General features: G+C 26.3%; 1 protein-coding gene across 1 annotated transcript; it reads right to left on the bottom strand.

Annotated features, from left to right (window-relative positions):
* Window positions 1-1471: 1471 nt before the first annotated feature.
* LOC112591129 (synaptic vesicle glycoprotein 2B-like) lies at window positions 1472-11372 on the bottom strand. The gene is made up of 8 exons (XM_025334825.1): window positions 10814-11372; window positions 5960-6013; window positions 5681-5842; window positions 5136-5298; window positions 4047-4168; window positions 3613-3854; window positions 2888-3096; window positions 1472-1808 (listed from the first exon to the last, which is right to left on the bottom strand). The coding sequence occupies exons 1-8, from the start codon at window positions 10815-10817 to the stop codon at window positions 1502-1504; spliced, it is 1263 nt and encodes a 420-aa protein (XP_025190610.1). The 5' UTR covers window positions 10818-11372; the 3' UTR covers window positions 1472-1501.
* Window positions 11373-13028: the final 1656 nt, after the last annotated feature.

Below are 13028 nucleotides of genomic sequence, written 5' to 3'. Positions count from 1 at the left end.
TTCGTCTCGACCAGAAAATAATATTAATTTATATTATGTGTTTTATGTTTGTATATAATATTTTTAAAATAACTTGTTAACTATTAATTGACATTTATTTTCATAATAATAGTGAAATATAATATAATATAAATAATCATTATTGAATCATAACTCGTATTTATTATAATGTTATAAACTTATATTTAATATTAAAAATCCCAAAAAAATTGAAAATACGCCACTGGATCTCGTCATACACCAATTAACTTTAAATCAGTTACCACTTACCAAATCATCTGGTAAACCGGAATAAACATTAATTTGTCAGAGTAAAATGTTAAATGTTTATTCGAGGGTAGTATGCTGCTCTACCTGCTCTACCAGTGATTCAGATATTAGGTTGTAAGTAGCAATGGCGTAACTGAACGAAGTACAACAGTCCCCCCCCCCCCAGTAAATACGCCACTGACGAGATCAATATATTTTCCATGACGATATTCGATTATTTCATCGTCTAGTATTCGTTTAGTTCTGTATATATACATATTAAATATTTTATAATAACCGGTATTATAAGTTATCCCAGATTTTGATTAGACAATAGACAGAAAATTTAAAAATGTTAAAAAAGATCCTTAATGATATATAAATACCGGTAGTTTGACTGAATTTTGTGTTTATGTATGTTATTTTAATCGAAAAATTAGTCTATAATACTCTTACAGTCAACTGTAGGTAATACAATTTCTATTTTCAAGAATATTGCAAAAAAAAATGTGTTAATATGACATTTTTATCGTTAAATTTAATGACTAGTTAGTTTATAGAATATTTTTTGTATCAATGTATTGATCGCATTATTTTAAAGAATGACATATTAATATATTATATAAAAAATTGATTAGCAGATTATTATAGTTATAAATTTGTTGGGTTATTTTTTTACGATATTTCTATAAATACACAAAAATTTGTTGAGCTGTTTATACATAATATATTTTTAAGGTATCGTAGTAATTTAGGTTTTAGGACATTTAAATTATTAAAGTTACAGATTGTCATCTAATTTTCCTATGAATTTTTTTTTCGTTTATTTTCATCTATATGTTCCGCTCATTCATATACATATACTAATATATATTATTCCCAAAGATTATTCTTATTAATTATAACTATAACTGTAAACTATAAAATAAACTCGCATGACTGTTTATGAATCATTAACTGCAGTAAAGTTGTACTGGATAAGTACATAGGTATATCTTATATCAGGGCCTAGTTTTTGTTTGTAATACGAAATTCATTATGTGATAAACTGTTTGAAGTGTATTACGAAATAATTAAACTTGCACGTGTATTTGAAGTGAATAATGACTTAGGTGTGCCAGTATTTATTTTTTAACAAATTGCAATAATTGTGAAATTATTTTAAATAAAAACAGCGAATAAATTTGTAAATTTTTTTTTAAGTTAAGGTATACTCTTTCAAAAGTGACCGTAATTCCAAAAATAGGTCCTGCTATGTATGCATAATAAAGGCGAGTAGTTTAGTAATATTACCCAAGAAGAACTTAGCGCCAAGCCGATGCACGCATAGAGGCATCCATAGCGCTGTGGGTATGCATGCTATGCCGATCCACAGGGTGTGCGTGTACACGGATTCACCGACCGCCGATCCGCACAAGTCGGCTGTGTTCAAAGCACCATCGTGTTCTATGTACACTGATGAAACTTGGCACACTGACACTTCTACGCCAGGCTTTTGGCGTTCGAATGTTTCAAACCTGTTGAACAGCTCCGGAAACCACATCATAAGCGTGTAGTAACTGTAACGATAAGGCATTAAAACATCACGACGTCAGTCATAGTGCAGTGCGTTTTAAATTTTACATTATTCATAGAGAAAGGACTTTCATGCAATACTCATTAAAAAAAAACAATCAAATATATATTTAAAAAATGGCGACTCATATTAAATTATCTGCAGTAATAAAAATATCCCAAATAAATTATAAAACACCAATATAGGTAGATGAATCTTTTAATACGCTATAATATTATATGGTTTTTCGTAATTTAAAAACCTAGAAAATATTAATCATAAAGATTTGGTTTTGATCGGCTATAGCTAATACTTAATAGGTATCATAAACTCACGGTTAATCAAATAATTATTGATTTTGGCTACTAAAAATATAATAATAAATAATATGATTTCCAAAATTATAAAAATAAATAGTGAAGTATCGAAGTAAGGCTCATATAATCAAAAACATTCACTAAAATCCCAAGTGTCAAAATACTTAATTGTATACATTAATAGTATTAATTGTTTCATCAACAATGTTATAAATCGTATTTTGTACATTAGCATAATATAGTTAGATTAACCAGAAACAAAATGCAAAAGCATAAAAGTCTTTGCTCTAGTTATTAGTAGGTCAGCTAGTATATTTAAAGCTTTTAAAAATGTCTTGAATAATTTAATACTTCAGCAAGGCTTTTAACAAATCACTAAACTTTTTTTAATTTACCGGAAAAGTTAGAAATTTAATAACCATATAATCATTTTATCATTAATTAAATTTATTTATTCCACTTATTACCTATTTACCTTTTATAAAAGGAGTTGATAGCAATTAGTCATTAAATTGTTAATTAAACTGTAAAATCCTTTATAAATGATCAAACATTTTAAATGTTTGATAAAAAAACTACATTGTTGCAATCGTGTGACAATTAACATAGACATAATAATAATTAACACTTAAATATTAAAATAATAAATACAATTAAGTAAACAAAAATATGTTTGATACCCTATAATTTATTGATTAAGTAATACATCAGGTCAAATATAGTAATTTTTTTTAAATATTGCAACGCGTACAGCAAATTGTTTTACCTGGAAGTCAGTCCAAACTGTATAAGACACGTAAGCAACGTGTTCTTAAGATGTGGTGGTTTGAACATCTCTTTAGTTTGGTACCACACCTCATTAAACAAGTTTTTGAGGTCCTTTGGCGTCTTGACCGTCTTCATGGTGCGTAACGAACGCTTTGACTGTATACTGATCACGCTGCACCGGACTTCGTTCTCTATGAGACTTCGTACCTTAAACATAAGCATAAAAATTGAGTTATGCTATTTTAACAAAGTATGGTGTACGTGAGGTATACAATAAATTAAGTCAAGCGCAGTAACTATACACACGTATTGGGAGGAAGAAAGGGAGGTCTTGTGTTATTTACTTTGTAACATATGCTTATTGCTTATAGTAAGAAAAAAATATCTTCATTAAAAATTCACGAAGATTTGATCAACTTCCTTAATAAAAAAATTATTTTAATAATTTATACTATATGTGTTTGAGAAAATTGTAAGAAATTTTTTTTGTAACTTCTTGGATTTGTGTATATAGTGTACCCGCAAGTGTAGCGATGCAACTTACAAGATTACAGCTTTCTAAAATTCTAACAAATATAATATTAAGTCCGTCATGCAAATATGAATTTCAGAAGTTTTAGTTATGTGGTAGATGAAATGTAACTCACGAATACATTCATTTAAGTCATAAATCTATCCGTTTCCGGATGTTATATACAATAATAATAAGGCATGGTTACGTACGGGATATGCATCTCCCGGTTCGCCCGTATTCTCCGTGTAAATACGTTTCAGACACTCGAGCGCCTCATCAAATTCACCGCACTCCAACAGGAACTTTGGGCTTTCTGGGAACTGGGTCAACCACAAAGCCAAAAAGATACTAGGCAATGAGCACAATGTTAGGAATATATTCCACGATGAATACCTGAGTATGCCCGCGATAGTGTAGTGTGTCGTCAACGGGATAATGCCCCAAGCAACCACTGCCGATGAACACAATAAACGATGGTTAAGTATTTTATTATTATATTACATTATAATTATTAGTTACTATTTATTATATTATACAACATACTGTAAGGTACTAATAAATAATTACAGTACTCTTTAGGCTAACTAGTTATTAGGATATTGTCTAAATGTTCTGTATGATTACTTTAACATTATATACATACGTGGTAGCAGTATGATGCCGATTGTCCAAAACATTTCCAGCCATGACAGCACTTTTTCTCTATAGATTTTTGGCTGAAATTCACCCAAATACGAGAAACAAATGCCCAAGTATCCGGAAAGGCTATAAACAAACGTCATGATGTATGATTTGAATAATTATAAGTACTATTCAGTGTTTACTCAATCAATTAAATGTTTTTTTATAAAAAAGAAATATCTGTAGACATTTTATACTTGTAGTACACATAAGTTCTTATAAAGTAAAGTAATTCACTACAATTTATTAAGATTTGTTGGTAACAATAATATAACGCACATTCAAACATCACCATTAATCATAATACAATATCATACATAATAAATACATTTTTCATGATTATTAAATATATTTTTAATTAAGTTGAGATAAAGTTAATAGATAAATCTTTATATAATTTAGCATAAAAATATCCAGCTGAGATCATACAGTAAACTAGTAGTATTTTTAATTACATTTCAAATAATTTTTTCAAAACTATTAAGTATATTTTAGTATATTAGCATAGGCGTAATCTGGGGGGAAAGATAGGGCAACACCCCTCTAGATATTTATTGAGGGAGCAATAGTATCGTTTTGCCCTCTTTATAGAAGTTATAATTCAATTTCTATTTTATTATATAGAAAAATAAAACAATATAATGCATTGTATAATAATAAAATTAACAATAGATTTATCGTTTTGAGTGCTTTATATTGAAAGAAATAAACAAGTTAACATTGATTAAGTAACTGACGAATTTAATGAAGGTGCATCCATTCGTGGTTGTCGACTTGTGTTAAAATAAATTAGTTTGTAATACGTATAATTTTTAATAATTTTGTTGAGTTTTATATCTTTTTATCAGTTTTATAATGCAAAATAAAAAAAAAATTGAGTTATTAAGCATTATTTATTTATTTATTTATTAATTTACTAACGCGTTTTTAGTTTTACTATTGCTTGCCTCCCCTCCCTAGAATTGACTACAAGTTACACCACTGAATTTATTAGTATATAAATATTAAATAGTATAGGTACTATTATTATAATACTACATATTGTACTCACCCGAAACCGCTGAAGAAGCGACAGAACAAAAATGGCCAAAAGAAAGTGAGGCAGCTAGAAAGCAGGCTAAACAGGCCATCCACGAGAAGCGCCGCGATTAGAGCTTTTTTTCTGCCGTGCATGTCAGCCAGACAGCCCCAAAAGTACGCTCCCAGGAGCATGCCTATAAAATAGATACTCATAAATGTGGAAATCCGAAGAATTAATTTACATTTTATTTAATTTATTAACGCCAAGTGGAAGTTTTATAAGTTAACAATACAATTATATATCTATAATATAATTAGTCTTAATATTATTATCAAACGTGGACAAATAATTAACGGAAAAAAATTAACTTGGATTCGTTTATAATTAAGGCAACGTTACGAATGTTAATTTATAAATTGAAATAATAGTTAATCGATCATATTTTTAAATCAAAACATTTAAATATAATATTTAGAAAAATATTAATTTATCTCATTTAAAAAGAAGTTAATAAGTGATGATAATGTTTACTCTGATTTAGTTATCAGAATAATTATTGTATAGTTATTAATTACCTAAAAGAGGTACGGCGTTCAATAGACCCTTGTCTGATGAGCTGAGGTTGAAGTCACATTGCGCCGAAGGTAAAACGAAAGACACAACACTTACGGATATGGCGCAGTTCATGTAGATGAGACCACATAGCGTCAACAAGAAGTAATGGAATCGGCCGAATTCTATCGTACAATAATATAGATCGTTGATGATAGTCGGAATAAAAAAAAATAAAAAATAAGTTTTTTATTTAAAATATTTATAGAATAATTCAAGAGCTAAGAAAAACAATATATTACCTGCACACGTTATGGCGTGCTCGAAAATTGAACCATTATCCAAGAAATCTAAACCTATATGTATAACAGAAAAGAAATCAAAAATTGTACGAGTTATAGATGGTGTTACATATTATATTATGTATAATATACTATGATGATAGTTTAATACATATGCATAGGCTATCGAAGCAATTGAACACAATTAGTTTCGTATTAATGACAAAATATCGTAATGATGTTTGTCAATATACTCAATAAATTCTCATTAGATAAATTCCGGCAATTATGGCTTGTGCGTTAATTAAAAAAGGTTTAAACATGTAGCGACAACATTAACTAAGATTTTACATTTTTTTTTCAACAATTTTCAATTGAAAACCAAGGAATAAAAGATAATTTTGTTATTTATTAAAGACGTCCGAAGTACTTATACAGCATTAATGACAATTTATTTATTTTTCATTTTCAATACATATGTAATACACATTAATTACAACTATAAGTATATATTATGAATAAATTAGCTCTTAGCTATAAATAAAAATGACATGTACTAAAGTAAGTTTATATTATACTCTTTTTATTTTTTGTCATTAATTTTTTTCAATTTCTGAGTAAAATCAGTACTTTTTCAAAAAAATGACTAAAGTTTTTCACTATAGTATTCGATTGAAAATTAGTTTGCATTGTTTTTTTTTTTATATGTCTATATATAAATATGAATTACCTACTCATTACTTTCTGTTAAAAGTATAAAAATAATTAACATTTGTGAAATCTGTTATCACTAATACATTTGATTGTTATGGATTTTTTACTTTAAATGTACTAAAGTACACAGTCACGTTATTTTTACAGTTTAGTTTACAATATTTATTTATTTACTGTTTTGTGCGAAAGACATGTACTATCGTATAGAGCAGGGGTGGGCAACTGGCGGCCCGTGAGCCTTTTTTATCTGGCCCGCGCTACATTTTCAAATTGCATTAGGTATAGGTATACAATTTTAACCTATGTCCTATTTCATTATATACAAAATAAATGCTATTCAAAATGTATATTTTGAATGACCTTTTTTTTTTTTTGATTTCTATGTTCTGGCCCGCCTATATTTTAAATTTCTAAAAATTGGCCCTATAGTAACTTTGAGTTGCCCATCCCTGGTATAGAGGAATGAAGTGCACTCTATATATATATTTGTAAATTTGTATGAGACTCTACTTATCAAGTAAATTAGTATGTACGTATAAATAATTTATGTTAATAAATTATAATACATTATAATTTTATACAATAATTTTTATCTTAAACATTTTATACATAATTATACTAGGTGATTCTAAATTTCTTACAACATTAATCACTCATCATTTTGTATAGCATCGAAATTTCATAACAAAAGTTATATAATTATTGCTGTTATATTTTCTAATTTTTTTTAGCTTTTTGAATTATAATATTTATTTTTAGTTCTATATTTCGAAGCAGAATATTTAGATATTATATAAAAATCGAATTTTGAACAAATAGGTACCTACCTAGTTAATTATTTTAAGCAGAATTACACTCTTGTAAAATTTTTCTCATCTTAACTTTTTAATTATTTATAACTAAATAAATGTTCAATTTTTGTTTATCAAAAATTTTCTTTTTTTTATTTTGATTTCAAATTTAAAAAAATAAATATTTTTTAATACATTAACACTTTTTAAATTAATTAGTGAGTGTTATTTTGCGTTAAAAGAATCACCCAATATATGTAGCCACTTTTGCGAATACTTTTCAACTTCATTGCAAATACTAAATAGTAATATTGTTTAATTTTTTTATTGATGTATTTACATAAAATTATATTAAACCTAACTTAACTGTTTGATTTGCCACAATATTAATTAAATAATATTTTATAATCATAACCGAAATGTTTTAATCTACACACTGCATGAATGGTTTTTAAGTACATATTTAAAAAAAAAACCCTAAAAATAGTTAAGTGGTGGTTACACATATATACATATATATATATATATATATATATATATATAAAGGATTTAGAATTATTAAATATTATAAGTATGATTACAATAATATTAGAAAATAACTTAATTAATTCGATTGTTCAACAGTTTTTTTTTTATAAAATAACTAACCTAACCTGTATTAAATTTCCGATAATTTTGGATAGTATAAGGTTCTATACAGTATAATACGGTATTATACAAGTTATAATATATATATTATAATAATATAATGAGATAACAATTTTTTTTTTAAATTCGAACAAAAAAAAAAAAAAATTTATACACTTTTTTGTAAAATAAGATTACTTCGTATTTTATTTTGAATGTGTCTCTAGCTACATATTTTAACGGTTATAGTGAATTTAATGCGTAATTACTAATTAGTGTAATGTCATCACGTGTTAAATAGCAATTATTAAATATTGTAAACCACTTGAAAATTTAAAAACAAAGTACAACCAAAATCAAAAAGATATACTTGTTATACTCGCAGTTATAATCACATTTTTTTTAATGAAGTATACAGATATATTTAGACTTCAAAAGTAGTTTTATCCTAAATCTATGTTAAGGAAAATGTATGTTTTTTTTTTAGAAAAAGTTTTGATGTAATTCGTTAACTATCGAGTATTTGAGTAAAATAAATCGTGTTTGATCGCATTTAATGCTATAATTAAGTTTTATTCGATATTTATATAGAATTAATAAGTATAGTGCTTATACAGGTACTACTTTTACATATCATTCTCTATAAATAAACCTACAAAACAATTTATAAGAACCATACACGGATTATATAAATATTATGAGGCTGTCAGCTTAAGTAGCTATGTTATATTTAATTTATTTATTATCAATAAGTTACGTATAAGTTTAATTACCACAGTAAATATTAACTAAATCAGCTATCAAGGAACGTTAGTCATTACATCCGAATCCAATCTTCATAAAAATGTGACATCCCTATGAACCGAGTCATATCTTAACGTTATATTTATTACAGGTAGATACCTACCATCATTGAGCATTGAGTATAATATAATGGTACCATGTAAAACAATTATTTTCATTTTAACTTATTGTAAATCATGGAAGATAAAAATAAAACCATATTTGTTTCTTCTATGCATAATGATTTATCTTGTAGGTAATATCTTAGACTGTTTAGAGCTTAGTCCATTTAGTACTTACTTTATCTTAGTAGTGTATATTTATTTAATCTTATTGTGTTACTAAATTATTTGTTTAATAATAATTAAAATTGTCTGTGTTGATTAATAATTTTAACATGATGATATTATTTGTTGATACAATCATAACTACTTGTTAATCTATATGTTTTATTAACGCGTTAATTAACACTTTTTATTAATTTATAAAAATATTTACTTATATAAAAGTACAAAATTATTTAATTAATTTATTATTGATTTGGTTTAAATGATACACCTGCATGGAATAAATCTTAACTGAAATATAAAAATATAATTATCTGTGCGAGTAGAAACTCGCAAAAAAGAACAAAAATGAAAAAAATATTTTATTTTAAATTTATATTTTCTATACTTAATGTTATACATTTAATGTTATTTTTGAAAATATGCAATATAATTTCATTTAAATATTTTGTAAAAAAAAAGTTTATAAATTAAACTAGTATAAGGGATATGAAAAATGTTTAAACAACCGTATCACATACAATATGATATCAATAATATATTTATTTTACTTATAATAATGTTAAGAGTTTCTGATGATTATTACCTATATGATTACATATAATTGTTTTAAAATTATAATAAAGGTTTTAATATTTTTTTAATATTAATTTTTATTTTAATATTTAACAAAAAATTAATTTTTTGATGTATTGGTATCATATTAAAGTATATATCGACAAAAAAATTTTACTTATCTAAATTAATTTGAGTCTTACAAAATGTATACAAGAATAAAAATTATTAAACATATTGTACTTCTTATTACATTATTTTTATATTGTTGAAACATTATAATAATATTCTTTCAAAATCTATGAAAAATATTTTTAACAATTTGTTAGTATTTATAATGTTTTAAATGACTTATTTCGAAAAAAAATAGAGTTATTACAACTGTTTAAATGATTATATATTTCATACCAACTCGTTAATTTAGCGTAAAAATAACGACAACTAAACTCATAGTTTTAATTATACCATTTCAATAATGGACAATGTTGTTAAATTTATTTTAGTTTCCCTTACTATATATATGTTGATTCTTAAACTATTTTCATAAAGTTTAATTTTTATTTAAACTTATTGTTAGTAAAATTAGTTCGCCCATAACCTTCACAAGCATTTATTAGTTAAAGTAGCTATAAAAAAAAAAAACGCGAGTTTATAAGATTAACAAAGTAAATATTGACCTCTTATTCCATAAATGTATTAACATTGGCAGATAATAATATGACTGATAATGATTTTTTGAATTGTGGTAATATTGGGAAGTTAAAATTATGTCTTTCATAAAAGGAAAAAATATACCTTAAAATTATCCTAGTAATTATTAAATGTAATATACTGTATTATTTGTATATTATAACAGACATATGATTAACTACTAAAATATGATTAACTATGTTTAGTATTAACTTATAACAAATTATTTTTTATCTAATATAAAAAAATGCTATAATCCGTTCTTTATATGTATAGTATAACGAATCATTATTAATTTTGTAGTATTACAGTAGAATAAGTACATATTATGAATTGCAAATTATAGCATAATATTATAATTTTTAAAATAGCGTATTGTAATAGTATAATCATAATATTAAAATAAAAAAAAATAAAACATATATTACCCATCACGTCCCTGGTGCTTCGTAAATCTGTATTATGAGTTTCTGCATAGATGAACCAAAACCGAAAAGTATGGTTAAAAATAAAAACAAAATCGAATTAAAAAAAAATTCAATCAATAACAGCGTACAAAAATATGACGAGTATGTAATAATTATAATAATATAATACGATATTAAGTGTCTTAGAAAAAAAAGAACATTTATCTATCACACGGGCACACGTGCATGCGCGAATAAATACGAAGATGACACGAGGATAATAATTACTATAATATTATATTATTATATTAATCTGTACGATAATTATTCGGATCTGGTCGGTTTTTCGACTTTGGCGGGCGCACACGTTCACCCGCAAGCTCCGACTAAAATGTCGTGTATAACAATTAATAATAATATTAAATCGCCGTGGTTGATTTGGGGGGTTTTTCGGTGATATTATCGCAATCGGGTACCGCGTACCTATAATTGTTGTGGTAGACTGGCGCGGTGCGCGTATAACATTATTATGATATTATGTAAAAACGCAGGCCCGAAAATAATAGGGCTCAGATAAAAACACGAGTAATAAGAGATACATTAGTGGCGGCAGACTACGTTCATTGAGTCAATGGTCTGCGCCGATCGTGGTAGGAGTATCACATGATATAGAATTGGAAAACAATAATAATATTCAATTTGATAACAGTTTTTATTATAGTATAGCTTTTATAAAACGATAAACTGCGCGCGCCGATCACTATATCATATATATATTTAGATATGATGAACTGAGTTAGGATTGTCTCTGTTCATCAGAAACGACGTGCGAGGATAAACAATTATCATAGTTTTACAACTAGCACCTCAACTCGAGTATGAATTTCCGGTGGTTTTCGCGCGATCGACGACGCCAAAATTATACCATTCACCTCTTGCCGGAATGCCTAGAATATATTATTATTAATATAAAGTATATATAATTTATTGTTTAAAATTCGTCGCCATATCATCGGTAATCGCCAAGGTGGCAAGGTCAATATAATTTATTGTTATTATAATACGGTAATAATAACAATAATAATATTATATCATTATCTCAAATCACAATTAATATTCGCGTATAATCTATTGTTGTTTTTCTAATATTATGAATTCTCGTAGATTATAGGTACCCAAGTACCTACATAGAGAGTAGTCGATCCAGGGCACCTAAAGATCTTAATCATTCTTGGCTATTAACCATTCTTTTAATCCTTTTATAATTATAATCTTTAATATAGTAGTATTTTTTTTAAAGTCTTCTAGAATTCAACCGTGGATTTGCCAATATAAATAGAGTATTTATCCATGTTTTTGTTTTCTAAATAATTAACAACCTCTGCTTTTGATAGAAAATCATATGGTGGATCACTTTGTACAAAGCTACTGATATCATAAATGAAATTCTCGAGATTATATAAATATATTTTACCTTTTGTACTGTTTATATAATTGTCCTAATATACTGCTACAATAATCAGTAAAGGAAATAAGGTGACCTGGGGGAAATGTATTATTATTTATCCTGTTATATTTTATGATCCCTCCCTGATAATTCAGGATATTTGTTCCCATATAAGTTTCGAAGTTTCGAGAATATTGCCATCACTTATTATCTCTTCTGCAAGCCTCTGTTCACCTCTTTGATACTTGTTATAATTTTTTTTATTATTATTATACTGCTACTAAATGTCACGCGCACAGGTAGATGGTACCTATATATAATATGTTTTGTATGTAAATAACATTTTGCAGAAAAAATATATATCTCATCTATCTATATATATTACAGGATTATAAAACTTTGTGCAAACGGTAAACACTCGACGCAAAATCAAATAAAAATAAAGAAATAAAATAAATATCCGAGATACGATGACGCCAATGTAATTTAATTCGACGACTGCCATTCCAGTCGAGTGTTTTTGTAATCGCAACTCACTAACCACGCGCGTTCGGCGATAATCTATTATAAAACATAATATTTTATATGTACTGTATAATAGGTTGTAGGTAGGTATTGCAATATATTATTTAATCAATCTTGTTTTTTTCTATTGCTGAGCAATGCGATTTAATTTAAATGTACTTATTGTATAAACCAATCTAAATCTAACTAATATATTATGACATACCAGTATACCACGAGTGTTAATTTTACATTATTTACATTTCATATGATGTAAAATGATCG

Source organism: Melanaphis sacchari, unplaced genomic scaffold, assembly GCF_002803265.2.
Source record: "Melanaphis sacchari strain LSU unplaced genomic scaffold, SCAv2.0 Contig12_pilon_pilon, whole genome shotgun sequence".
NCBI classification, from domain to species: domain Eukaryota; kingdom Metazoa; phylum Arthropoda; class Insecta; order Hemiptera; family Aphididae; genus Melanaphis; species Melanaphis sacchari.
This window is presented reverse-complemented; position numbering and strand designations above follow the sequence as displayed.